The sequence below is a fragment of the Penicillium chrysogenum genome (assembly GCF_028827035.1).
Source record: "Penicillium chrysogenum strain IBT 35668 chromosome Unknown utg000002l_segment0_segment0, whole genome shotgun sequence".
In the NCBI taxonomy this organism is placed as follows: domain Eukaryota; kingdom Fungi; phylum Ascomycota; class Eurotiomycetes; order Eurotiales; family Aspergillaceae; genus Penicillium; species Penicillium chrysogenum.
Window position 1 is genome coordinate 729,571 of NW_026622750.1, and position 27,041 is coordinate 756,611.

Here is a 27,041-nt window from a genome sequence, read left to right on the forward strand (position 1 = left end):
CACGGGCCATCATCAAGATGGCCGGTTTCTCCAGTGAATTGTGCTTCGACATGACGGAGAGGGGTAGGAGAAGTAGAGGCAATGGCGAATGGCGAGAAAGAAGTAGGAGGGGGAGGAGACGCAAGGTCTACCGTTGAAGGGAGAACTGGGGAAGAGATGAGAGGTCGGAACGGTAAGGGCACTGGGTAAACAGTCTCGCAGTACAGATCGGATCGAGGCGCGTGGAACGATAGCAGGCGTTGTACCCCGGATTTTTTTATCAGGTTTTGTGGTATAGCGAAGAGAGATGCGCGATATTACCGCTTGGACTGGTTGGGCTTGCGCTCGGCAGCACGCTTGGCCTTGGCAGCATTGTCCGCGGAAGGAGAATGGATATAGCCCACATGCTGATCATCGTTGTCACCGAACGGGACGATAGACGAGATCTTCTTGGAGCGACTGCGCTTCAATGGCTGCGACAGAGGTGGCCCAGATTGCGGCGCAGGACTCGCGAGGGAAGGTCCCGGCTTGGCTTCGGCGGTAGCTGACGGGGCAGCAGCGCGCTCGTCGTCCTCGACGTGGATGTGGCGGAACTCCTGCTCCTGCTCATCTTCTTCCGATGATGCGGGACTGTCGGAGTCGGAAGCTACCTCATAGTCATCTTCATCATCACTGACCAAGCTGGGGGCTTGGTTGGATTCGATAGCGTGAGGGCTGAGGGTTTGATGATCCAAGCTGTTCGATTCCCGAGACTGGGACTGGCCAGCGAGCGAAAGGTCCAAAAATGACTGGGGGCGCGACGGGGTCGCGTGCTCGGTGGGCGGGCTGTGTCCGCGGTCGAGGGCCTTTCGGCTCTCAGACTCTCCAGCGGTTTGACTAGCAGGCATACGCATCGGCTGGCGACCGGCGCGAGCACCAAGGGAGGTATGGCTGGCTCCCGATGGTCGGGAGTCATCTGTTTCCGAGTCATCGTCGAAAAGAGCACCAAGATCAACAGGCGTTCTGGATTCTTCCACCAACTTGTCCATGTTCAGACCAGCACCGCGTGATTTCATGAGGGCAGACAGATGAGGAGTTGCAGGAGAAGCCAAAAACTGTGGGTTGGGAGGCTGTCGGATGGGCTCGGATCGTCGGCGGTAGGCTGGTTCAGCAGTGGAGGGAGGAGTAGCAACAGCAGATGTGGTAGCCGCAGCCGGTGTGCGGGGGGTGACGGAGTCTTTAGCGGGCGTACGAAGAGATTTCCAAGGAGTTGTAGCAACGTGGGTAGAGCGGATCAGAGGATGCACGTAGCCTGGGGTTGTGGGATTAGCAGTGGGCTCGGCAGAGCCACCGACCACAGTCCCGGCGTCGTCGACCTGAACAGATTGACCACAGGCCATGGCAGCGGCGTCGTGGCTGGCAAAGTTGCGGTTGTGGGCGATACGACAGTGGTTAATGAATCCCTGAGTGCTGGAGAAGTTATCGCGCCGGCAGTCCAGACAGACCAGCTTGACCAGAACACCATCCGACTTGCGCCGGATGAGCATGGGCCCGGACTTCTCCTTGACCACAGGGTAACCAGACGACAGTGCGGTATGCTTGGTGGCAGTTGAGCCTCGCTGGGGACGTGTCTTGCCCGCCAGCATGCCCATCTCACCGGGGTTCCCACGCGTCGACCGACCCTCAACGAGTGAATTTGGCATGCCGGAGTCGACTTCACCACCGTCAAAGCGAGGGTCGGGAAGCAACCACCGGGCGTAGTGGCGGGCGTACGGGCCTTCGGTCACTCCCCATGGAGCAGGTGACATCGGCGCCGGACCATTTCCAGGTGCCAGCACTGACGCGCCCGTTCCCAAGCTCACATCCGGCGAGACACCCGTAACACGGGATCCGGGATAAGGGATTTCGCCACAGCGTCGCAGCTGTTCCAGAGCGACTTGACACTTGGCGATCTCCTGGTCGATGAGACGAAGTTCGTTGTGCTTGAGTAACACCTCCAAGCTCAGCTGGGCGGTGATGGTTTCCCGAAGTCGGGTCACACTAGGTCTGGCGACGGCGTCCTGCGCCGGCGGACGCGCGGACGCGACCGGGGAGTTTGACGAGGTGGTTGGAGTAGAGGGGGTGGGAGCGACCGAATCAGCGATCAGGGTCGGAGTTGGGCGCGTCGAAACGGAATCCGCGCAGACTTTCGTCGGGGCGGGCGCATCGGTCGCGTCGGAGTCGGAGTCTGAACGTTTGCGCTTGAGCTGGGGCAGCGACAGTGTGTTGATACCGGTGCAGTTTGGAGCCAGCATTTTGACATCTTCCATCACCTTATTCCCTCCTATAGTTGAGGGCCAAGGAAGCAGGCGAAACATGCCATGTGAGTGCATAGAGATGGTTTTGGATTAGGTGGCAGATGGTCCATGCGTTCCAAGTTTATTACGGGAAAAGGAATGGACGTTGCGCGACCGGAGGTTGATTACGGAAGGCAGCAAAGAATCTATTAATAAGATGGAGGAGAATACAAGAAGAAGAAAAGGGGAAAGGGGAAAGGAGAATGGGGAATAGGGAATAGGGAAAAAGAATAATGGGGAAATCAAAAGGGAAAGGGGGAATAGAGAGAGAGAGAGAGAGCAGAAGACAAAAGAATGGGAAATGGGGGAAAGAAGTGCCTGGGAAGTTGGGAAAGGGGAGTGGAGTTATTGGTGATACTTGTTGCTGCCATACTAATTATATGGGCAGATCATGTACCTTTGGATATTATTGGATCAGTCTCAAATATCTACGACACGTCATACATTTATTTATTTACAATAGTTTATATGTACGGAGTACAACAATATCTATTATATATCTTTCTACTCTATTATAATGGTGATACATTATCTATGTCTATATTGTACCTATTCACCTATCACCTATTCATGTGCTATTCATGTGCTATTCACTATTCACTCGGATGTCGACGGCCCAATATAATGACTCTATTGCCAAGCCGATAACGGTCTGGACCTTGCCCTGTTTCTGCCTAAGCCAGTTGTATCTACGATCTATCCAGCAAATCACATACATAAATTTTTCGCAAGGGGGCAAATCGGGTATAAACAGGTTCTGACTGCGCCTCAATTGGCATGTGCGAACCAAAAGTACAATTCATATCCCCCTATTATATTCCATACAGGTCAGATGTGGCTGAGAAACAGAATGGAAAGTTGTGGAACGTTGCCGAACCGCGAGAGAACAGGAGAGAACAGGGGGGCGAATTCGGCTTTCCCCAGGATCTCAGGGAACTACACATCGGAGCCACTCTCTATATTACCCCTATTTATAGCGTAAATTATTACTCCATCTGGAGTATACTCTAGCCACTTCAGGTTTATATCGAAGATCAGACTTTCATCAGACTTTCCACTACAACTATAATTTCTCTTGAGGTCAACCCGCCAATTTGGGAATTGGGAACCTGATCACAGTACATATGTCCTCCGTAACCCTAACTAGCATATCTCCATCCATACCCTTTCACTTCATTTGCCGAGGTACACTTGCTCCGCTTATCCCTTACTATCGCCACTATCACTATCACTATCATGGAGTCTGCCGATCTACACGTAGCCCAGCAGTAACAAGATCTACACCGTCAATTTTAGGTATTGGATCATTAATGCAGCCCAACAGTACGAATACATATACCTCCATGTCTCCAACATTTCCAACATAACTCAGTCGAGTAGAGAGTAGAAATACAGACTTCGTATACTATCAGAGAAACTCAAATCGGACTCCTGCACTCCGCATTCTGGGGATATGATCAGACTTCAGATCCCAGATTCTAGCCAGCACATCACTCGGGCTAGGTTGGAAAATTTCGGCCGTTCATATTGTAATCCATCAACGTGTTACCTAGATACTCCGTACTGTCTACATATGTATATGGGCGGATGAAAATCCCTTGAACGAGACCCTTATCCGTCCCCAAGTCTAACATTCAATCAAAACAATATCCCTTGCCTCTGCTAACCCCAAAGCTTATCGTCAAACTTTCTCTCCTCTCGGAAGTTGGTAACCACTCCAACACGGACCTCCCAACACCAACGCTCTTTAGCGCCCTACGCACTAGTTAGTTAGAATATATAGCAACAGCCTCACCATTCCTGGCCAATCAAATCCCTCAAACAAATATATTTACCAACACATTTTAACATTTTATTTAGCCACAATATAAACAACGGGCTCGAATGAGAACCAATCGACACAGTCTGGTGCTTGGGCATTTTCGAGCCGGGAAGGGATATTGTTTGATACGGATTGCTATCCGTGCTGACGAAGGGGTCAAAGGTGGATGGGAAGGTTCCTACATCTGTTGGTTGAGCTATTGGCCTTTGGAGGCTGGGAATAGCAACTAACGTGCTGGGATGTGGCAGTGTTTGCTTTTGGATATTATGCTTCGGACAAAGTTCTCCAGTGATGTCACTCGCTGGTAAAGGTTCAACTTTGTTGAGTTTATCCAATGGTATGTTGGGGGGTATTGTTGATAATTGCCCATGAGATTGAGTGTATACACAGATGAATGAGATTCAATTCGAGTCCGATCGTCATTCTTTTTCGCTTGTCAGACAAGCACAATCCGCAAAAACGCCAGTTGCAACAAGAAAGACAGACGCTCGACTCGACCATATGAACGTGAAAGGCATTCAGGCCCCATAAGCATAAATCAGACCAACATACGCCAAATGAATACATAAAACAGACACGGCTGTCAAAATCAACAATGAAACGAACGAGAATGGACCAACGTAATCAATGGTATAATATTCAGATGGGCCAAATGGGAATCAAATCTCCAGTTCAACATCACCCATCCAAAAACAAAAGCAATCGTATGCACTCCAGGGCCTCATCCTAGTTCATCTGCCCGTCCTTAATCCGCAAGATGAAGTTAACAACGACGGCGGCGAGGAGGGCAATGGCCAGGATGGTAGGACCGAATCGGTCATCGATACCGCTCTGTCCGCGCCGACGGATACTCTGCGCGCGCCAGTGGAATGTCACCAAGGCGTAGATCATTGCGCCCATGGCGATGATGGTGAAGAGGGCTGCGGAGATGCGACCGATGCGGTCGCCGAAATTGAGGAGGCCGACCGCTAGGCCGCCCAGGATGACGGTGAAGTTAAGCCATGAGAGGAAGGTGCGCTCGTTAGCGAAGAAGACCTTGGGTTCGACTCGGGTTGGGAGGGCGATTCGCTTGCCTGGTTGATGTTAGCTGGGCTCGGGGTGGAGATTGGAGGGTTGATGGTTGTGGTGTGGGTCGGATGGGAAGTGCGGTCATTCTGCTTCTCTTGGAGTGTGGACGTCACCGCGGTGTTCGACATCCAGAGCTTAAGAGAAGGAAATTGTCGCGCCAACCAGAATCGCAGTGAGGGGGAGGGAATCCAGACGGAATGATCTCTTGTGTTGAGCTGTTTGCTGGGATTGGTGTCGGACTTACCCGGAGCGGTTTGGAGGAGAGGTTGGCTAGACATTGTCGGATGTGAAGAGGTGAGGATGGAAGAGGTTAGGGAATATCGGAAGAAAAATCCAAACTCAATTCGGCGAGAAAGGAAAAAGCAATTTAAAGAAGCGAGAAGCTTCAAAGTTCCAAGATGTCGCCTCTGGTCTTCCGCCCTGGGACTAGCGGGAGACAGCTCTGTCGCACGTGCTCCCACGATTTGATGAGAGGATCAGGTGACTAGCGTGGTTTTCTTATGGATCTCAGCCCTGGAGTATTTCAGGTTATATTATTATTCATCTATAAAGAGCTTGGCTAAAACCTCTACAGAAAATGCTCGGAAATTCGATAGAAACTATACTGCTCGTCATTGATACTTGCATACAATGTTGGACTCCGAAAAAGGCCCGAAGACTCTGAAAAAGGGAGGGGGAAAAATACTAGAGATGTCTCCGTACAAGTGTTTCACCTCTCTCTCTTACGTCTTGCCCTATATAGGAAAGGTCAATGCGCCGAGAAATGGGGCAGGCACGCCATTTCAAGCTTTAGACCTATAACTACCTACCTAGGTCGGTATTAACCGATGAATTGCCATTAGCGCACATACATGTCATCCGGATATCCTCCGAGGAAATTTGACAGGTAATATGTATATATATTATACAACTCAACCTTACTCCGTACATCTATGCCCAGATCATTGTATCCTATGAGATATCTTTCCCCGATATCGCCCCAGGAAAAAATGGGTCGGAGCGGAGGAGACTCTAAAGAGCTCCCGGCCGACTTGGACAAGGCCCGGGAAATGCAAGTCTAGAATAGCTAGGCCCACTTTTAGTCTGATAGGCGCCACATCTGAGCTGGCATGGACTGTGCATACGGAGTGCGGCCTGCGAGAACATGGGTTTTGTGGTCTCGTGCTACATCTATCTAGCTATATCGATCCGGAGCATGGTGAACTGGATGATATATATACCATGTAGCAGGGAAAAAGACTATCTACATAAACTCAGCATCCTTGAGATCCTTGTAACCCCACAAGTTCTCCTTGGTACCGAAACATAATAAAGTACCTCACGCGACCTCCTTGACTGGAGCGTTTAGGCTTATTTAGATCGTGGGAGATCAGCGTTTGATGCCTTTGACCGCGCCAAGCATCTAACACCCGGTAGATGCCTTGGGCGCCTGGCGCATTAGTGCTTCGGAAGTGGACTTGGCGCTGTTTGAGCTAGTCATTCGGGGATCAGGGTCGGGTAGGAATTCAATGGGGGTTTGGATATTCTATATTGCGGACTGCCGTGGAATCGTTTGAGTATCTTTGTAACAGAACGGTGTGTAGGATTCACTTTCAAGGTTAAGCTAATTACTGTATGCACAAATATATATTTTTCATTCAAGTATAACAGGCGAGGGCTAACCTGAAGTCATCATTGCTTGAAACAAACCGAAAAAGAAAGAAAAAGAAAAGAAAAAGCCTACGCGATAGTCTCCTTCGCAGCGCTAAAATCCCAATCCTCCCGAATCAGATCCGCCGCCTTCTCCGCAATAGCGTAAACGGTACTGACAATATTCCCAGAAACATTATTCGACAACACCGACGCATCCACAACACGCAGTCCCTCAACGCCTTTCACCTTCAATCTACTATCCAACGCAGCACCCATAGCAACAGACCCGCTGATATGATACTCACCAACAACGAGGTCATGCACCGCTTCTCGGGCCGCATCCATGTCCTGCAAGTTGACTTTGGGATCCGGAAAAGCACGCCGTAGGAATGAAGATTTCACGTGTTCTGATTCCGTGACTTTATCACACCAGCGCAGGAACGCCGCCAGGACGGAGATGTCTGCTGGGTGGCCGCCGTAGTTCGGATTGACGATAGGGTGTTTGGTTGGGTCTGCATACAATAGTAAGTTGATTGGACATAGAAAGGATTTGTCTTCGGCTGTAACTCACCTGCACTCTCAATATGGATAGTCCCTCTAGACACCGGGTATTGCAGACAAGCCGCCAAGGTCACACCAGCCGGCTGATCAGCCGAGCGCGGTAGAATTATATTGCCCTGATGGCCTATGGCGTCCGGGTTCATGGAACCTGGCACGGTGACGAATTGCATATTGGCGGAGTGGCCATCCTCGAGGTTCGCGATAGTCTGTTCCAGCTGTTTCGCGTGGAACGCGCTATTGGGCTTGATATCACGAATACTCTGGATGATCTCTGCCAGCTCTGTCTCGGAGAGGATTGACTTTGCCGGGAAAAAACCCTGCGTGCTGGAGACGGCGGTGAGTGGCCCGCCGCCAGTTTCGGCATATTGTTTACGGGCAGCGGCCATTGCCTCGGGCACTTGGGACAGGGTGTCTAGTGTCATGATGCCGGGTTGGACCTCCATCACGATGAAGCTAAGGGCGTGGTCTATGACGTTTCCGCCGACAGCGCTGTTGGCGACCTTGCACTCGACGCCGGCGGCTTTGAGAACCTCCGGATCACCGATTCCCGATAGCTCGAGGATCTGGGGGCTTTGGATTGTCCCGCCGCTGACGATTACTTCGCGCCGTGCTGAGACTTGGTACTCGACTCCCTCGTGTGTGAGGCTTACGCCGGTGGCTTTGTTACCGTCTAGTACGACGCGGTTGACGAGGGCCTCGCAGAGGACTTTGAGGTTTGGGCGAGTCGCGCGATTCTCTTCATAGTATCCTCGTGCAGCATAGCTGCGCTTGCCCTTGTTCGGGCCGGTTCGGATGACTGCGCCGAGGGTATGATAGAAGCCGATGTGGTCGCCGCTCCATGGGTCATGGGGCTTGTTTGTGATGCCGGCTACGTCCTCGCAGGCTTTGATGATATCGTTCTCCACTGGCAAGATTGAATCATTGAAGCCGGTGCGTATGGGTCCGCTCGTGCCGTGGAACTCGCCTACAAGTGGCATTGTGGAGCGATCGGTGATGGACGGGTCGATTGGCTCGAGGGTCTGTTCATTTGGTCAGTTTTTCGACTGGAAAAGCACCAGATCGGACGACGTAAACAATGAGGTCGTACCTGATGTTTTCGCATATAGTGCTGCATATGTTCCCCGGACCACCCATCATCCTCTAACAACTCCGCCCAGTTGTCATAATCCTTCGTCGATCCCCGCACGTACATCATATAATTGATGCCGCTGGATCCACCGAGGAGCTTTCCCCGCGGGATATGGTGAGCCACGCCACGGTTTCCTTCCTATAACCACAGAAAATAAGCTAGCGAATTGAGGGCAGATGGATGCAGTGAATAAGATTACCTGTGGCACCGAATCCACACACCAATCATACTCCGGATTCTCGAACGTCTGTGGGAAGGCCGCAGGAGTATCAACCAGCGGATCTCCAATGCGATACTTGCCTGCCTCAATGACGCCGACGGTTACGGCGGGGTTTTCGCTGAGGCGTACTGCGAGAGTGAGCCCTGCAGTTCCGCCGCCGCAGATGACATAGTCGAATATGGTGCGGGTGAACTCTTCGATTGCGCAGGTTGGATTTTCGGCCATTGTATCAGAGTTTAGACTTCTTTAGATTGGAAGAGTGGAATTGGGGAGATCTACAACTTAAAATAACATTGGAAGCATAAGAGGGGTCATGCATACATCAATAGGTACCAACCTTGGAAACTCGGGTTGGACCAGCTGCGGGGGTTCGGTCTTATACCAAGACGGCCTAAAACATACTAAACTATAATAGAACGTACTAAAAGAGACTATAAGGCGTCCATCTAGTGAGACCTGATGAGGCTTAGGACGCGGACCTCGGAGAAATGTCAACATTGATTGCGGGGAAGAGCCCTATATTGTACTTGTATTATCCTTGAATATTCGACACAATTCCCATCGCCGTCCTCAAACTACTTTTTTTTTGATTGAAGTGGACAAGTATACTTCACAAGATCTACGACAGCCGGGAAGATAAATGAGGAAATTCCTAAGTTCCGTTGCCAGCCGCATACAGCTGCATGAAGATGGATACCCGCTATTGCCCGCTAGAGCCCCTTTCATTTCACCGTGCATATATTGTAGAATCAACGGCCACCGCGTGGGTCGCACCACTGCAGATCATTCCCACCGGTAACTCCTTCGGCTTTCTCATTTGAGTTGTCGATCCCGTCAAAGTGAAACATACCGCTAGCCGAGGGATATACTTTTATAGATATGTGAAGTCGCTTGCCCCCCCCCCCCCCCTCCCCAAAATATACCGTTGGTAGATGCCCTTTAATGTTGGTGTTACAGCTGACGAAGCCGAAGCCTTGTAATCTCCAGTTGTGCCGTGCCCTCTGCAATATCGAGCCCGTCTTGTCGCGGTTCAGGTTCATACGCATGGTGTAATCGTAACCCGGTATGGAGATCCCGCTGGTCTAAGAACATCTTGGTCATCTGGACGACATCGGCCTAGGTAAGGATGCCCGTCAGCGGCTATGGGCAGTCGACCAGCCGAGAAGAAAGGAATCGTGTATTTGTGTAAATCGCTTCAAGAATGCTATATATACAATGTGTTAGTCCCAAGCGGCCTGACCGACCCTAACACGGGTCTTGCATGCGCAGGTATGTTCCATATTTGAAGTTGATCCAGTCACAACTCTAACCTTCAAAGCCCCATCTTCCTCTGCACCCAACCGAGAGCACTCTGCCACCTCGGATCCCCTGACCTCAAAGCATCAAACAACTCCGAGACTAGCACTCTACCCGCATCCCGCGCCCACCACCGCAACCCATCAAGCTCCCTCAACAACACCCCCCAATACATAAGAATTAACAACGAAAACGGCTGCCGACACCGGAGACTATCAACAAAGCCCTTCTCGACCGCCGCAAGCCAAGCAAAAGCCGGCGCCGGATCTGCCGAGTGTGCAAACTTGGCATAACAATGCCTCAGATGAGCAATAACAGTTTTATTAATGCGATGCTGCTCCGAGTAGACCCCTACCATAACCTGATCATTCAAGTCCGACAGATGCGTCAGCGCAGCCTCCGTATCCGGATCGAGCTCGGCAGGCGTGTTCTTCCAAAACTCGCCCTGCGAGAATAACTCTAGCTTAATCCAGGACTTGCTGACTTGCAAGATCTTCTTAACACCCTGCAGCAGCTCGAATAGTATCACGATGTTCTTTGTGGTACTGGCGCACTCATCTTTCATTCCCGTTAGTTGGGGCGACGCGATACCGATCGCGATCATGACAATTGAGTGCGCGAAGACCGCGTCGCAGTTGTGCGGCGTGATACTATCGATCGCATTGCGGAATGGCGTCAGGCTGCGGTTGTAGTACTGTAGCCCAGCTTCGTAGTACATGAGTGCTACTTCTGATGGCCCGCAGGTTGTTGCGATGTGCAGTGAGGCTAGCGCCAAGATCCCGTTCATCAGGTAGTCATGTTTGAAGGCGAGTGTCGGGACGGTTATTTGCCAAATTTGTATTTCTGAATCGCTAATGCAGAGGCTTTTGTATGTCTCTGTTGCAAACTTATGCATTAGTTCTAGGTTGTTGATGCCGAATGAGTTTGTTTGGGTCGGTGCCGAGACCGGGATTGTTGCAACGGCTGGACCGGGCATCGCTGCCACGGGCGAGCCATGGCCATCTAGAGACTGCAGTACGTCGGACGTTGAGCTGGGTGGGGCAATATGGGTTGTAGCGCGACGGGCGGCGACTTTCAAATAAGTGCATTTTAACTCGCGGGTTGTGCAGTTCGAACATGGTGGGCCCTTCTCGTCACATTTGACCCGCCTGATTCTGCATTGATCGCACCCGTTGCGGGATTTGGTATGTGCGCGAAGAGGAGGCATGTTCAAAGTTAACTGACATATTGTGGAGCCCAATCAGAAGATGGCTCTGCGTATAAATACCTAGGTACGACAGAAAAGGTCCGAGATGTTGGCATGTTCGCCCGTATCATGTGACTCGGTTCTAGAACAATTTTGGAAGTATGTGTCGAGTGGTATGTTGGCCAAAATTGGCATTGCATTAAGTGCATGGCGCATATGTTGATGGGGGAAGCAGCAATATATCTATTCATTTAGACATTATTGCCAACATACTAGCAGACGAGGCAGCACAATCCCTCCAGATTCAATACTGCCACGGTTGGATATTAAGTTTGATATCATGTGATGTCAGGCAACGGCCTCGTCGATGGATTCTTTATTTCCGTACATGTTGTATGTGCACAATAATTTAGGAATCGCCAATTGAAAGTCAATAGCAAAAATAATGGGGAACTCATCTGCACAACAGCTTTTTTCACGTGGGGGAATATGACTGGGATTTAGCAACTCTTCTTTTCCTTTCGACTGTTGCTCTGGTGATTAGCAGTCAGTAATGAGCCAGTGGCTACTATGACTTTTACAGGCGTACGCGCCTTCCATCCAACCCCAGAAGAAGACCCTGAGCGCGAGCGGATCTGCGATTTGTCAAGGTTTGCTGGGTTCGGCCAGTATCCCCTATCCCACTCATCACCACTGATCATTGCCATAACAGATATTACTGTACAGTGACGAGAGCATTCCCTCACATCGTGAGACCACATCGGAAGAAGAGACGCCCATAGCACCAACAGGAGATGAACAGCCCGTAGGCTGCGAGCTAGCAAAGGACATTACCCTCAACGCACCCGCCCAGCTCGGTGTCCTCCGCTCCAATGCCAATCGCAGCTTTGTGTCCATAATTGACGGCGAAACCCAGCATATTATTGCCGAGATGACGGGCTCAGTATCGCTACGAGGAACCGCCACAAACCAGAGATGGTATCTCTCTTGGAGCACGGTCGTTGGATCTGGGGCGTATGTCCCACACCGTCCGCTTGTTCAGAGGCCGGGGAATGGAAGACATCAATACCAGCAATGTGACCGCCAATCGAACACGCTATATTATCCGAGATTTCACCCTGGGGGATAGCTTCAAGGACCGACCTTGTGCCCGAGAGTGGCCGCGCATGCGCTTCTACGCAGAGGTGCCTCTGTTCAGCGCATCTAGATACGTTTTGGGCTCTTATTGCATTATCGACGACAAACCTCGGACGGACTTTGGAGATGATCAGGTCAATGACCTCCAGGAAGTGGCGGATTCCATCGGACTGCATCTGGAGAACGTGCGCATGAGCCAGGCCCATATCCGGACTGGAAAAATCGGTCAAGGGCTTGACAGGTTTTGTTAAAGACCATGCAGACTTTGATCCTCAAGAGGCCTCTACTCATGGCCGTCTTCGGTCTAGTGTCCATGCAGCAAATCACCTACCACATGAAAGTGCGACCACCACTGCGGACGCTGACGACTCTGATACCCACCCCTGTTCTTGATGTGTTATTGGGTCGCGCTGTTCAATGCGTTTCTCCCGAACCACCACGACCATCTCCCTCGACGGTCGCCAGGAAGAATCTGTGTTTTCTTGCAGGGTCAACACTACATGACCGAGCCTTCATCACTGAACTCGGGTTACTCAGATCGACCAGTGGTGCTGAGCCCTGACGAAGGGAAGTCGATGGGCGAAGTACTGAAGTCAGGAGACCCTGTGCACCCCAGAGTATTGATCAAGGCTTCTCGAAGTTATCGTTGACCGAGAGCATGCCCATATATGAACACATTGCATCGATCTATTCGCGTGCAAGTGTGTTGCTCCGGGATTCCATGGATCTAGACGGAGTTGCATTTCTCGATGCTTATCCAGCTGCTTTTGCCTTGTGAGTGCGTCGCCTTTAGACTTTCTGGATCCGAAAATTGTCCTAATACGTTCTAGGTCGGAATTCTGCAAGGCCAACAACTTGAGGCATGCGGATAAGCTAAATGAAATGATCTGAGAAAATGACGAGGACAATCTTGCTTTTGATTTTAACCCCATGTGGTGGAAGAAATTGCAGACATATTATACACCTGCCAGCGAGCACCTGAGCAGGTGGGCCAGCTCGCTAAAAGGATGTCATCCAACAAGGAAGCCGGCGATGCCATCACCGAGGATTTAAGGGCGCAGAACCAATTCTCCGTTGTCATCCGAGTCGATCAAACGGACACTTAGATGATTCGGTCCCTTGCAGGTGCCTGGAGAAGAATCATGATGAACCTTCTCGGCAATGCGATGAAGTGGACCACAGCTGGTTTTATCGAAATAGCGTTATCAAAGGCCAGGGACCGATCAGACCCCCAGCCACCCCTTGTGCATCTCTCCATCACTGATACCGGCCGTGGGATAGCGCCTGATTTCATCAAACACGAAATTTTGTCCCATTCTCTCAGGGAGATCCGCTGTCTGAGGGCGTCAGGCTGGGCCTGAGCATGGTACAGCAATTGGTGATGTCGCTCGGGGGACATGTCAACGTGAGGAGCGAGATAGGTATTGGGACTCAGGCTGACATCTATATTCCGGTTCAATATCTACCGGCTAGTTTTGATCCGGCGGATAGGCGGCCCAGACAACTATCCAGCCAGGAACCACCCCAATGCATGCATGCCTGGTAGGCGTCAATGGTTATCCTGACCTCACAGGGGCACCCACTGGGACTCTCACTGTCGAGGCAAACGAAACATTCCCATTCAGAGCCCACTCGCAAACGTCTTCATGACAAAGATCAAGTGGAATATCTCTCTGGCTGGCTCCATCGAGAAGGCTCATGGTCAAGTCATTGTCATTGAGGAAGAACTCCTCAGACGAACTATGGATGAAAGTGATCAACTTGTCTCCGAAATGGCGGCTCAGAATGCTTTGACTTCTTCTCGTGCTGAGCGGCAATGTACCAATCATACTCGACAGCCTCTCTGTCAACATCATCCGCGTTGCACAGCCGTAGGTTACAATCTACCAACACTTTTAGTATACAAAATAATACTTTTGCAGATTAGGACCACAGCATATTTACGAAGCCATTGAAAAGTACATGATGAAGTGGCGCGATAGTCAAATACATCCCGCATCTCCTGCGCCCGACGCTACTTTCTCGCTCGTGTGTCCGCAGACACAAACGGAAAACAGTCCAGACTAACCAGGCTCGGATCTGTATGATAGAGGGACGCTCGCATATTCAAACGAACCAAAGAGCTGACCGAAGGATCAAGCAGCTCTACCCCCGACCATCCAGCAAGCAAGCACTGGCTCATGTGCTCATCGTGGACGATAATGAAATCAATGTCAAGGTACTGTCCCAGGCCGCTTCCCATATCCGGTTCGAACACCATTTAGACAAGTCCTAGATTATGGTCACCTTATGTGCAAAACAACTGCAGCTACGACACAGCTCATGACGGCCTCGTCGCACTGGAGAAATAGATATCTTCCAACCTTCACTACGATTTCAATGTCAGTTATCGACAGCCTCGTCTCAACAGGCAAGATCCGCGAATTCGAATGCGAACATAACAACAGACCTTCTTGCATCATGGCTGTCACTGGAGTCTCCTCCGCTCGCTTCCAGGACCAGGCTACTACGGCTGGTATCGATAACTACCTCATCAAACCCGTCTCCCTCCAGGCGCTCAAAGCTCTTATGAACATTGCATGATACCATCTATTTGCATTTATGATGGCTCGTATTTGGCCCTCATTGCACAGCATGGGGTTGGTTGGATTCCCCTCCGGGTGTGATGTGTTTACAAAACGAATAGAGCATGGAAATGGCATTTGGCCTCCTGGCCCAAATTCATATCATATTTTGACTGGATTCTTCGCGAGACGCCTCGGCCCTCAACTGCCTAAATGCATAACGTAAGTTTGATGAATGTGAGACACGCCAAGGATCCTGATCCCCGGATTTCACAAGTCCAATGATCCCTGGAGTGCTGAATGCGAATCATATGCCGCGGATCTCTCTGCTCCGTCTTGGCTTTGCCAATGCTTACCCCGCGCCCCTCGTTGATATGCATGTTCCGGATGTTGTACATTATTGAGAAAAGCTCAAAATGCACTACGGAGTACATACTTGCTGCTTTGACAGCAGGTCCATGAAGTGGGATGCATAAAGCCAAGCGGATGCACAAAGTGGAGTATAAACGTACACCGGCGAGGATTACCCCCGAGTATCACGATCTCGTCTCATTTAGCGCGTTAGGATTTATAATTTAAATCTAGTTCTAAGACTGACAAGCTGTCTCACGTAGCTAAAGTCGAGTGCATCCGGAGCCTATCGCAGTGTTGCATTGGGGTTGGGGTGTTGAGAACCCATCTTTGTATGTCGCATTGGAGGAGTTGAAGTCCAATCAATATGTGTTGCAAGGGCTGTGAGTCGCTCGGGCTTTTCGTCGTGATTGGCATGGGTCGAGTTCAGTCGCGATCGATCTTCTCTAGAATGAGCAACACTGCCTTGTCGCCGTGTCCCTTTACATAGTCTATAAGCTCATCGGTGACTACCTTCACCAGACCATCCGCCACCAACTTCTCAACCTCAGCTTTGAACCCTCCGGGCACCCAAATCTCTTCCAGGATCGTTGAGACAACGACACCCTTGTGCTTAGTGACGCGCACAAGTTCACGCAGAGCAGGGTCTGGTCCAACGTGGCCAAGTGTGAAAGTACCCACGCAGGACACGAGGTCGTATGTTCCGTCCGTCTTGTCGATCGGTCGGTTCATGTCTGCCACTGTGAGATCTCGGTAGATGCCGGTCTTTCTTGCGATGGAAAGCATGGCGGGAGATAGGTCGATGCCATCGATTGCTTTGGCCTGGGCCATTGCAAGAGCCACTCCCACCAGCCCGGTCCCGCAACCGGCATCCAGTATCACGCTGTTTGTAGCGCCATTGGAGAGCCCGTATTTGATGGCGGCTTGAGCGACAAGCATGGGTGCAACGTATTCTTGAGCACTGTCTCCAACCTCATCGTCATATGAGGCGGCCCATTTGTCGTACAGGGCCATGCAGTCTTCAGTGCTGCCGCTGGCACGGGCTTGACTGAGGTATAGTTCGGTAGCCGAGCTTGAGGCCTTGGCTTGGATGGGAGCTGGGGCCAACATCGTGTGGAGTCGAGGTTGGTTTCTGAAGAAGGGGCTTTGTTAAATGATCTAGGAAGTTGGGATATTGCGTGTTTTCGCGCGGTATTCTTGGTGATTTCTGGCCTAAGAGGTTAGAATCGAGCGGGTGGGAATCTATTCCCCATCTGCCGATGCCCTTCTTATAGGAATTATGAGTTGCCGATCATTGCGGACATTGGCTGGACACAGGCCGGGTTTAATGGCGTGATGCGGGGTTATTGATGAATGGACCTAAAAGAGTGAACTTTGGTCGATCGATGATGTCGGTGGAACATAGTTTCGAGTATGTTGAGCCTGGGCCTGAGCATGATGCATGTTCCTGCGCTAAGTATGTATTATGTACCCCTCCAGGCTTTTGCCTGGCTCCCGAGGTGAATAAAAACACCTCTGTTTTATCCAATTCATCCGGCAGATCGCAAATAGGAACACAGATTGACGTAGCGGGCATCACTGTCGACTTGACGCTCTGACTTGCATCGTACGGAAAAACAGGAGAATCAATTGAGTGAATTGGATGTCCATGTCTCACGGACCTTGTCTTCTCTCTGGAATACAATTCCCCGCCAGTAAGCCCATGCCAAGGCGGTTTTTCTTGGCCAATCATCAGATCTGGCCTGAACATGCAACCTGTTCTCATCCAGATGTCCCCCATCAATCAAGATTAGATTGACTTGGATGGGCCCCACTGGGCTTACCACTAAAGTGCCGATCTATTTCCTAGATAGGTTTGGATCCATCTTAGCCTCAATCTATTCCAAGGTCGGGTACGGAGAAATGGGGCAGGGGGCTGTAGAGTGATCAACCTCATCTTTCTTGTCCGTGCTCTTTGTGTGCCCCGATGCATAATTGCCAGGTGGTGATTGGAGATCGCTCTTGCCACTAGGTTTCGATGCCAGCATTACATCCCATCCGATCCAATAGCAGTGTAGTGCCAGGTCTCAAGTGAGAGTGAGAATAACAATTTGCCGCGGTAGCCAGAGAAGATGCACTAATAGTCAGTGACAAATTCCACTCTCTCGGACTCCGTTGTGCATGTGCATGTGCAGATCACGTGGATAGTTATGGTCTTTCCCTTGTCGCCTTGATTCTAAGGCTTTTGATGCCACCTTCCCTTTCGGGGATTTAGCTTTCTCTCTAGGTGGAGTTGGGACTCAGAGAACATTGACTCCAGGGCTATATATTCAGGTTATGTAAATGTACGTATGGCAGAGTATGTGACTGCATATCGAACAGAGGTAATAGACGACCAGCAGCTTTTCAAACTGGAAACCACGTAACAATTGAAAGATCATGGGTGTGGTGGCACTAGTTAATTATGTTGGACTGTGAAGACTTAATGCCTTGAAGTTTAGGCCACCTAGGAATTAACTTGGAATAACCACAAAGTACCTAGGTTAACTAGCTTGCCCTTCCCTATAATAATTCTCCTCTCCTCTCAATACAATCCCGAAATATTCCGCCTATGAGAACTTGTCACGCTGCGAAACCCATTCCCGAGCAAACCTATGCCAAATGCCGTACTAAGTGCATTTCCCCAACCCATTCGTCTTATTTCGTCGAGTTTCTCTGAAAATTTGATGACAGCATCTTAAGGTATGGTCTCTTGACGGTCCTGTCATCGGTACCATCTCTAACGCCTTCTTCAGGGGCATGACCAAAACATATTTCTCATGTCTTCGTTGACACTTTCATGAACCGATCAACAGTAATGAGGATTTGATGGATCCAAGCAACTCGAGAAAAAAAACTCGCTGGTGAGACAGGGGACTTCGAGAGGACCTTTCCACCCGTCAAATTTCACCTTCACGATGGCGACTATATGGGGCAATTTCGGAAATACCTCGAATTTCCCTGCCGCCTTCTCTCAGGTCCTTTGTCCTTTCAGCCGCCATTATTGCCGTTTCAAATGCTCTTTCAGTTCGCAAGTAGGGAATAACACACGGGAAATTAGAAAATGCGAGATTCTTTTGCTTATCTACAGTTTTTTCGACGTTGCAACTGCCCTGGAGCCTGGAGGTTCCTCCAACTTATTTTAGCATAAGCGATGGCACTAAGGTTCGAAATCCAAGTTTGTCGACCCCTTCATATCCGATACCGCTCTACTTTTCGCTCGAAAATTCGATAGGCATGGACAGTAACTGCGCACCTGGAAATATTAAGCCGTCTCGGCGATGAAACACAACTATGGCAAGGGGTGCTATTTCTGGTGTACGCAGGGAGTACAATCGAGCACTCCTTATTCGGGCAGAAAGAACTGCATTTTCGTATCAACATCTACCGATCACGTTTGACTAGTACCCGAGGTCCAATATTCTGCGCACCAGAGGACAGTATACCTCCCCGACAAGTGCTCCCTCAAGTAGATCAGGGAAATCATAGCTAGGACGGGTTAATGGTCCGAAGCTATACTCTCAGGTTCTATGCTCGCTCTACCAGGTAGACAGGAATGCTTTTCTGTCTAATGAACCACGAGTTCGTGAGCTGCCACTCATGGTTGTGACTGGGGAGAGCCATCTGTGTAGCCAATTAGTCAATATGCTGTTAACCCGAAATCCGCGGATCCAATTCTAACTTACGTCAAATGTGTTGAAAAGTGTCGCGATCAGCTTGAAGCTTTCCAGCTGCGAGAGATAGCGTCCTAAGCAGGCGCGCGATCCAGCACCGAATGTGAAATCGGTGCTTTTCATCTTAGAAAAGCGCGCCTGGTATGCCTCTTCCGTCTCCCCTGGGTTCTGAAGCCAACGCTCCGGGATAAATTCATGTGTGTTGGCACCGAAGACTGTCTCGTTCCTATTGATCACCCATGGATTCATACCCACGGTAGTCCCCTCAGGCACGAAGCGTCCGTCCGGCAGAGTGTGACCACCTTTAGGAACAATACGCTCGAGCATAAGGCCGACTCCGGGATTAATGCGCATTGATTCTCGCATAACCGCTTCAAGATATTTCAGTGCTTTAATTTCTTTCCATTGAGCGGGAGAGGAGAGATTAGCACCACGGAGTTCGTCGCAAAGCCTCTGGCAGACGCCGGGGTTCTTCAGGACGTAGTAAATGGTCGCGCACATGGTCCCTGCTGTCGAGTCGCTACCTGCAAGCACATTGGAGAGTAGCCAGAGGATTACAGTGTTGTCATCGACAAGTTCTGGGTTCTTCTGCTTGAGTTCAAGGAACTTGGAAAGGAAATCGCCGTCGTGGTTGCCTTCTTGATAGCGTCTATGGAGTTGTTCAAGACTGAAGATATTGGCCCAGAGAAAAGTTGGCGGTCCAATGCGCATGATCGGGTTTTTGTCAAATAGATAGTCAAGGAGAGGGATTTGGCAGATCTGTAGAAGCGTTAGTGTGCATTATCTTGGTCAACAACCATTTCACTGACTGCAGCAAAGTAATCGAGCGTCTGGTTTGACCTCCTAAGGAATCCCTTGTAGTCACTGCCAGCTTCGAGAATTCCAAGATCTTTCGAGAACGTGACTTGGCTCATAGTATCCCACGCAACTAGGTTACCAGTCGGTAAGTTTCTATCTTCTTTGGATCAAGTGCGAATGCTTACAGAAGCTGATCCAATCAGACATCTCGCAAGTCTTACCCGGGCGGACAAACCGCGCTCGGAGCTTCTCACAAAGGAGCTTGATAGTAATATCTATATTGCTCTCGGCATCTTGAACCTTGCTCATAGAATATAAGTTCTTGACTGGGCGGATGTAAGTCGAGTGCCAGCTCTCATTCTGACTCGAGAACAAATTTTTCAATCGAAGTCCACCAACGACAACGTCATTGACATTGTACATGTCGCTCTATAACATAAATATTAAAACCAATGTTTTTAGCTTATTAGAAACGACCTTACCTTAAGCCAGGGATTCTTGGTATTATAAACAACGCTGATCAAGCCTGGATCGGAGAGACTGAGGACATTTGGACCCATACGAACAGCAGACCCGTATCTGCGGTGCAGGTTGTTATGTGTAACATCACAACGGCCTTTGGCTACATCTTGCATGCGCCATATGTTTGTGAAGCTCGCCAGATTAGGACCGGGGAAAGACTTCAGAGGGGATCGAAGATAATTCCATAGAAAACGAGAGGTGAGTAGGATTGCCACAAATAGGGCGAGCTTGGTTGTAAGTTCTAGAAGGGTATTCATGATTGTTTGAGGCTGTCTGCAAAGAGTGCATAGAATTATCAAGGGGAGGTTAATACCTAGGAACTTTCTTTTCCCACGCTGTCCCTTCAACGATCTAATAACCGAAGACTGCACAGGGCCCCCATCTTTTGCCCACATAAGCTGCATAATAGACCAAGGAGAGAAACCCACTAAAAATGAGCAACGGGGGAATTGCACAGATAAAATAGTGGACCAATTGGTGAATGACCCAATTACCAGACCGCTAGGTGCATTAGTGCGCAAACAAACAGGCCGAAAGTTTCACCGTGTGATATGACAGCTGTCACTTGAGACGTAGCGCACCTTAGTCTTCAATTGATCGGCAATGCTGGCCTATCATTCTGAGTAGATTCGTGTGGGTTAGCCACAGCGGGGGTTTCTCAATTGTACCATTTTTTGCTCGACAGTGAGACACATATAAATGATCGAAATCAAGATAAATTAATCTATGTCCAGGTCTATCAACTTCCCCTATCAATAAACCTTCAAAGGTTGAACTGGACGTGGGGAGTGTGGGACCTTGGAAACCTTGCAAGGCATTTAAGTCCCGCACGGGCCGTAGCCGCAGCCCCATCCACGGAACCAATCAACGGTCAGGTTATATGTAACATCGTGATACGTTGTGATATATTTTTGATACGGTAACAATACGTAGAGATGTTCTTATTGTTGTATGATCTTGTCGCCTGCCTATATAACGTCGTGTCGACACTGAAAGTGCCTAAGACTTGCGGCTGTTTTGGCTCTCTCCTCTCCTGCCTCTCAACCGCTCTTCTCTTCCATAGTCATCTGAGATCCCCTTACCGCGACTTCACTATCATATCCCCACCTCTCCTTTCTTTGTCCACTTTTTGATACACGCATCCCATGGCAGTAACCAGCAAATGGAAAATATAAGCACAGTCTCCTTCTACTACTTTTCACAGCTGCCTCTGGAACTGCGCCGTATGATCTGGATGCAATGCCTACCGCATCGTATACCAGAGGAAGACACCCCTGACCGTTTTTTTCTAGCGGCTACAGATCAAATCAAGCCCGCGATGCTCATCACATGACGCGATAAAATTCTCAGCCGCCGACTATCGCGTTCGTCAATAGCGAGTCTCGGCAACTCGTGCTAGAACAGGGACGTATATTGGAATCCGTTAAGGGCAATGACCTGAAGTGGCTATAGGTGCAACCGCGCCGGGATACACTACACTTAATTGGACGCGAATGCTATACGCTATTCAGGGAGTTGATGATGACGCCACGGGTCCGACCCTCGAATTCCTATTGCATACGATGGATTTTGGGATCGGCCACCGACGCCGTAGTCGCCTACTCCATGCCGGTATTGCAACTCGCCGAAGCCATCGACAGCATGAAGCGGATCAAAAAGATCGGCGGAATGCCATAGACGCCCACAGGAAGGAACTCATCCCGGAGATCCTCGCCATCGTCCTTATGGTCATTCCCTTTGTTGGCAAGGCTCTCGGCCCCTTGATCTGCAGTGCAACGTCAATTGCTCGCATTGCGCTTCTGGTCGGCGAAATGGGCAACGGGGGGCCGACGGTGGCTGCGCTGTTTGCCATACTGGGTCTGATTGCGGGTGTTGACAGCGGCACCGGCAAGCTGTCCAAGGGGAGGCCCTGGTAGAAGCTTCTAAGGTGAGGGGCCTATTGAAGGCAAGCGATTTGGCCAAGTCCCCTGAGGGCTTTAGGAACTTCGACCAGCCATTAGGTTGCTGCCAAATCAGCTAGCTGTGACACTGTACCCTCGCACCTAGATCGGCGACCATCCTTGAGCCCTTTGAAACATGGTACGTTGAGTGAAATGAAGAGGGTTCCTAGGTGACAGGCCCAGGCTCATGCATGGTCAGATATCCATGTACCTTTCTTGCCCAGGCAGCTGTTTAGGTGGCCTAGTGGTAGTGACAAGAGCAAGCCCTCTATAAGCAAATGCTAGATTGTGAGAATGAACATGAATTATTGCTTAAACCAGCAGCTCGAGCTTGTACGGGAATTTAACAGCTATCCATGGATATGTCGTGGTGGAGCCATGGTTTCAATTTGTGGAACCGTGGGATCTTGATTTTTAAGCCGCTTCTTTTTTCTACAACATCGTTCAAACAGGGATATCATTTAGAATGAAAAGTGTGCAATAAATATTAGTCACAAATACCAAGACAATGTAGACAATCTCTCGTCATCTAGAACTTTTATACACGGTTCAAGTCCAGCGGTAGATAACATCTCTATACCCAAGTGCGTCTAGAAAGATGGAGTCACGGGAGGACCATCAAGCTTGAAGTAACCAGGCTGGAGATTCTGATAAACCTCCCTGGGGTCGTACTTCTTGGCAATCTTCTTCAGCTGGGCCTTGTTAGCAGCGCCATATCCAGCGACAGCATCCTGGAACATGCTGGCGTAGTTCATATAGACATATTCATTGAAGACGCCGACGTTCTTAGCCTCAGTAATTACCTTCTCCATGAACTTGTTGACGAACGCGTAGACAGTCTTGTCGTCAGACTCGTTCTCCCACCAGCAGGAGATGTGCAGAAGGTGAACAGGGCCAGAGGAACCGGCGAGTCCGAGAGGGTTGCCACCGTGGTTTTTCATGTTGTTCAACATGGGCTCGGTGATGCCCTGATAGATGAGGACGGGCTGGGCACCCGCAACATTGCCCACCTCAGGAATCATCGAGTAGAAGAGATTCACCACCCAGTTAGCGAATTTCTCGTCAAGAGCCGCGCTGATGGGCCAATACACCTCGCGAAGGCCGTATGGGTTCTCGGTCTCGAGGTACTTGACGTACTCAACAAGGGACTTGGCACTGGAATTGTCGGAAATAGCCGAAATGTTTCTGTATTGCTTGAAGATTTCAGGGTTTGGGTCGTTCTTGACGTAGGTCAGTTCGGCGGAGGCAAGGTTCATTCCTTGGGTCCGAAGAAAGGCGACATATTGCTGGGCATTGCCGTCAACGGTGGCATTATTGATCACGTTGGTCCAAGCGTTAATAACCTGGGGAAATTCGGTCTCGAGGAAGGTCCTAGCACCGCCATACATCTCTGGGGAGGGGATTGTGAACATATTGTACTTGGTGACAAGACCAAAGTTGTTGCCACCACCGCGGAGAGCCCAGTATAGGTCAGGGTAGGAAGTGGCGCTCGCAGTCACAATCAGACCGCTAGCGGTAACGACCTACGTGTTATTCGTTAATATGCATCCGGAGTGTATTACAGGCCCATAATCTTACCTCGAAGCTCTCAACATTGTCACAAGACCACCCGTACAGGTTGGAGTGGTAGGAGATTCCGCCACCCAAAACGAAACCACCAACACCAATGCTAGAAGCACGACCTCCGATAACAGCCAAGCCATAGGGCTCGAGGGCAGCATAGGTAGTGAGCCAATTGTTTCCAGGTTCAATAGACGCGACTTTCTTGTCTGCGTCAAGAGTGACGGCGCTCATATCCTTGAACCAGATACTGATTCCGCCAGGGGCGCTAGAAGCACCAGTAAAGGCAGCATGACCGCCACTGCGAGCAGCAAACTCGCAACCAGTCAAGCGGGAAAGCAAAACTGCAGTACTGACTTCCGTGTTCTTGGTAGGACGGAAAACGCAATGAGGCTGCACCTCTTCTTGCTGCACAGACCAGAACGAGCTAGTGAAGTTGTTGTACCCAGTGGTCTCTTGAGCAGAGACTTTGGAGCCAAAAAGGAAGCTCAAACTTGCACACTAAGGGACATTTAAAATTAGCAATTATTCAGTTAATAGCCAGTTTTGCTACTGATGCCACTTGTACACTTACAGCAACTGCACAGGCTTTATCGGTTGACCGTGTCTCAATGGCAGCGAACGACTTCAATGCCGGAATTTGCGACACATCCACACCGAGATCCTCCAATGCGCCAGTGATGCTGAAATCGTCAGCTTCAATAACTGGGCTGTCGACGGCGGCCTGGGCCAGCGTCAGTCCGCCAATCGCGGATAACCCGCCAATGAGGGATGAAATATGCATGTTCCAAAAGCTATGTAAGCAACCAAAACAGAGCAAACAAACGTGGGATCCAGAAAATGCAAGGACCTTCGAAGGAAAAAGAAGAGTACAAATCCAAGTGGAGGGAACTTATTGTCCTTTATCTTCCCTAAAGGTTAGCTGATCAAAGGGCTTGATTCGATGAGGCCCCGAAATGGTCCATAGTATAGGGGTCCTGGGTGTAATTAAGTAATTAAGGGGTTCCTGTGATTGGAGCAGATTATGACTAGACATTCCAAGGCAGTGTTCGTTTTCGTTAACGAGCAAAGCAATTTCGCTTCCAAATGTAACCGAAGCGGCGCAAGCCGAACGGTTAAGCTAGCCGGAAGCTCATAACAGTTGAATTGTGGCTTTTCCTTCCCGGCTCAGCGGCACCAGCGCCTGTTTAGCCGTGCACATCGGCGCGGTATACAGAGTAAATGATTCCTATCGGCCACAAACTCTTCTTTTCCTTGAGTCACAAGCCAGGCATCTTGTTGAAAAATGCAATTATGATGAATTTCCTAACCGAGCGCGACGAAGAACGCCACCTAAGCCCCGTGAGTTCGGGGCTTATGCAGGCAGCGGTTTAGCTTGAGACAAGGATACGCCCAAACTCAATTCGCAGTCTTACTCTTCCACTATTGACCAATACGTCCGCGTTCTCTCCTTTGAAGATTATATGCATATAATTCCCGACATTGCTATGCTAGACTATCCCCTAAACCCTACCCAAGAAAAATATGTTTTTTTTTCTGATGCTCCTCCATGTGTTGCCACGGCCCGTTATCGGATCCGTGGCCATTCCGAGCCACTTCTGGGTGAATTGGGGGCCGCCTGGGGGGCCAATTGGGGCACAAGGGCCCGGGCTGAGGGGCGGGCCATCCACCCCACCGGTGCTATATAATTCTTCTACGATTGGCCCAGGACCGGTGGGGCATGCATCTTCAATAATTCCTGCATTGGCATTCGAAACAAATGCGTATATTGCTCCTCGTGGAAGTTTGACAATCCCTGTTCAGTCTAAATCTCACACACCTCGAAGAATCTGTGCATGGTGGCTGCAGATGGTGCGCAGCTGTGAATCCTGATGGAATGGCTTTATGTATATGGATGGCAGTGGCCCCACGCGGTCCCAGGCGTGGTTTTCTAAAGTCCAGTCTGACAATTAGGGATGGGAGAGGCTATTGCCGGCACATTTGGGACCGGTACCATTAAAGGTACTGGCATTGCCTTGATTGTACTCACCTCGCTGGTTGTCGGCACTCGTTTTGCTGGTCTTATTCGAAGCTTCAAGGACTTGAAGGCAGAAGACTACCTTCTGATTGTCGCTTACATATTCTTCTTGGAGCTGAGCATTCTCTATATCTATATTGCCCCGGCTATCTTTCGAATAGCAGCAGTCAGTGCCGGAACGATTCCCCCTATGCCACCATTTCGGAAGATGGACTCCGGTTACAGACTGTCTTCTTCGTCACGACATCTTCGTTATGGCTTTGCTTGTGGATGGTGAAGTTCTCGCTTATGGCGATGTATAAAAGGCTGTTGGTCGGGAAAAAATACATAATCGCCTGGTGGGTTATCATGGGGTTTTGTGTCTTGGTATGAATTCCCTGCCTCAGCGCAAGTGTTTGAATCACTGACGAGATTCTTCTCAGTTTATTATTGGCTGCATTCTCTCGTCGTGGCTATCTTGCTCTAGCTTTCATGCTTGGTTTACTGCAGGCCAATGCGACACACCGCGCGACCATCGGGCGGCTGTTATCAGCTTATACTACGCATATGGGGTGGATATAGCCACTGACTTAGCAAGTACATTTGTCCTCCTTGGCCCTTGAAGATCACTGATCTAATACCTCGCCCAGTCATGATCCTTCCCATCCGCCTCATCTGGAACCTACAGATGAAAACGCGCCAGAAGCTGAGCATTGGCGGGTTATTCTGCTTTGGCTGGATCTGCATAATTGTTTCCACCATCCGAGTCGTTCAGCTAGGTGAGACTGAGAACGGAGTCCCCGCCCCATCATGGCTAGCGCTATGGGGAACCATCGAGGCCTCAATCGGTATGGTTAATATTTCCCACTTCTCGCACTTCCATGTTGAATCATTTTACTCACTGCCATTACCCTAGCTGTCATGATCGGTTGTTGCCCCGGCCTCTATCGCGTCCTCAAAAATGCTATCTCGCCCTCCAAGACGTCCTATCCGTATGACTCGTACAACTTGCGGGGCCGTGGAGGCAGTGGTATGCCATCGAACCGCTCCGGTGCATTTGGAAGAACCGATATTCCGTTGAATAGTTTTAGAGGAAAGGAGGAGTCGTACCAGTCGGCGAGTGCCTACCGTTCTACCAGTCCTTCAAGCAGTCAGGAGAAACTGGCTGGTCCTGATGACAGGAGGAATATAATGGTGAACTATGGAGTTGCTGTGACGGTGGAGGATCGGCCTAGAGATTATGGCCAGGCAACACGGTTTGTGTAACGACGCA

The 27,041-nt window shown here is 50.0% G+C and overlaps 13 protein-coding genes across 13 annotated transcripts; 6 read left to right on the top strand and 7 right to left on the bottom strand.

The window, feature by feature from the left end:
- Positions 1-296: 296 nt before the first annotated feature.
- On the bottom strand, positions 297-2,252 carry N7489_003882 (uncharacterized protein; the record flags this gene model as incomplete). Its single annotated transcript, XM_056709634.1, has 1 exon — positions 297-2,252. One exon carries the CDS (start codon positions 2,250-2,252, stop codon positions 297-299), a length of 1,956 nt encoding a protein of 651 aa, XP_056568055.1.
- Positions 2,253-4,842: 2,590 nt separating this feature from the next.
- N7489_003883 (putative vacuolar transporter chaperon Vtc1) lies at positions 4,843-5,462 on the bottom strand (the record flags this gene model as incomplete). The annotated part of the gene is made up of 2 exons (XM_056709635.1): positions 4,843-5,189; positions 5,429-5,462. The coding sequence occupies 2 exons, from the start codon at positions 5,460-5,462 to the stop codon at positions 4,843-4,845; spliced, it is 381 nt and encodes a 126-aa protein (XP_056568056.1).
- A 1,441-nt stretch (positions 5,463-6,903) lies between these two features.
- Positions 6,904-8,951, bottom strand: N7489_003884 (GMC family oxidoreductase; the record flags this gene model as incomplete). Its single annotated transcript, XM_056709636.1, has 4 exons — positions 6,904-7,328; positions 7,388-8,396; positions 8,465-8,644; positions 8,706-8,951. The coding sequence occupies 4 exons, from the start codon at positions 8,949-8,951 to the stop codon at positions 6,904-6,906; spliced, it is 1,860 nt and encodes a 619-aa protein (XP_056568057.1).
- Positions 8,952-10,038: 1,087 nt separating this feature from the next.
- On the bottom strand, positions 10,039-11,229 carry N7489_003885 (Zn(II)2Cys6 transcription factor domain-containing protein; the record flags this gene model as incomplete). Its single annotated transcript, XM_056709637.1, has 1 exon — positions 10,039-11,229. One exon carries the CDS (start codon positions 11,227-11,229, stop codon positions 10,039-10,041), a length of 1,191 nt encoding a protein of 396 aa, XP_056568058.1.
- Positions 11,230-11,778: 549 nt separating this feature from the next.
- On the top strand, positions 11,779-12,596 carry N7489_003886 (uncharacterized protein; the record flags this gene model as incomplete). Its single annotated transcript, XM_056709638.1, has 3 exons — positions 11,779-11,858; positions 11,935-12,222; positions 12,251-12,596. The coding sequence occupies 3 exons, from the start codon at positions 11,779-11,781 to the stop codon at positions 12,594-12,596; spliced, it is 714 nt and encodes a 237-aa protein (XP_056568059.1).
- A 5-nt stretch (positions 12,597-12,601) lies between these two features.
- N7489_003887 (CheY-like superfamily) lies at positions 12,602-12,995 on the top strand (the record flags this gene model as incomplete). Its single annotated transcript, XM_056709639.1, has 2 exons — positions 12,602-12,802; positions 12,834-12,995. The coding sequence occupies 2 exons, from the start codon at positions 12,602-12,604 to the stop codon at positions 12,993-12,995; spliced, it is 363 nt and encodes a 120-aa protein (XP_056568060.1).
- A 713-nt stretch (positions 12,996-13,708) lies between these two features.
- N7489_003888 (CheY-like superfamily) lies at positions 13,709-14,928 on the top strand (the record flags this gene model as incomplete). The annotated part of the gene is given in 5 exon segments (XM_056709640.1): positions 13,709-13,887; positions 13,919-14,216; positions 14,281-14,373; positions 14,417-14,592; positions 14,610-14,928. 5 exon segments carry the CDS (start codon positions 13,709-13,711, stop codon positions 14,926-14,928), a joined length of 1,065 nt encoding a protein of 354 aa, XP_056568061.1.
- A 758-nt stretch (positions 14,929-15,686) lies between these two features.
- Positions 15,687-16,370, bottom strand: N7489_003889 (class I SAM-dependent DNA methyltransferase; the record flags this gene model as incomplete). Its single annotated transcript, XM_056709641.1, has 1 exon — positions 15,687-16,370. One exon carries the CDS (start codon positions 16,368-16,370, stop codon positions 15,687-15,689), a length of 684 nt encoding a protein of 227 aa, XP_056568062.1.
- Positions 16,371-18,806: 2,436 nt separating this feature from the next.
- Positions 18,807-20,529, bottom strand: N7489_003890 (cytochrome P450; the record flags this gene model as incomplete). The annotated part of the gene is made up of 5 exons (XM_056709642.1): positions 18,807-18,902; positions 18,965-19,711; positions 19,762-19,880; positions 19,936-20,179; positions 20,233-20,529. The coding sequence occupies 5 exons, from the start codon at positions 20,527-20,529 to the stop codon at positions 18,807-18,809; spliced, it is 1,503 nt and encodes a 500-aa protein (XP_056568063.1).
- Positions 20,530-21,765: 1,236 nt separating this feature from the next.
- Positions 21,766-22,188, top strand: N7489_003891 (uncharacterized protein; the record flags this gene model as incomplete). Its single annotated transcript, XM_056709643.1, has 1 exon — positions 21,766-22,188. One exon carries the CDS (start codon positions 21,766-21,768, stop codon positions 22,186-22,188), a length of 423 nt encoding a protein of 140 aa, XP_056568064.1.
- A 614-nt stretch (positions 22,189-22,802) lies between these two features.
- N7489_003892 (FAD-binding oxidoreductase) lies at positions 22,803-24,556 on the bottom strand (the record flags this gene model as incomplete). The annotated part of the gene is made up of 3 exons (XM_056709644.1): positions 22,803-23,735; positions 23,791-24,273; positions 24,347-24,556. The coding sequence occupies 3 exons, from the start codon at positions 24,554-24,556 to the stop codon at positions 22,803-22,805; spliced, it is 1,626 nt and encodes a 541-aa protein (XP_056568065.1).
- A 1,171-nt stretch (positions 24,557-25,727) lies between these two features.
- N7489_003893 (uncharacterized protein) lies at positions 25,728-26,066 on the top strand (the record flags this gene model as incomplete). The annotated part of the gene is made up of 1 exon (XM_056709645.1): positions 25,728-26,066. The coding sequence occupies one exon, from the start codon at positions 25,728-25,730 to the stop codon at positions 26,064-26,066; it is 339 nt and encodes a 112-aa protein (XP_056568066.1).
- Positions 26,067-26,420: 354 nt separating this feature from the next.
- Positions 26,421-27,034, top strand: N7489_003894 (uncharacterized protein; the record flags this gene model as incomplete). Its single annotated transcript, XM_056709646.1, has 2 exons — positions 26,421-26,616; positions 26,685-27,034. The coding sequence occupies 2 exons, from the start codon at positions 26,421-26,423 to the stop codon at positions 27,032-27,034; spliced, it is 546 nt and encodes a 181-aa protein (XP_056568067.1).
- Positions 27,035-27,041: the final 7 nt, after the last annotated feature.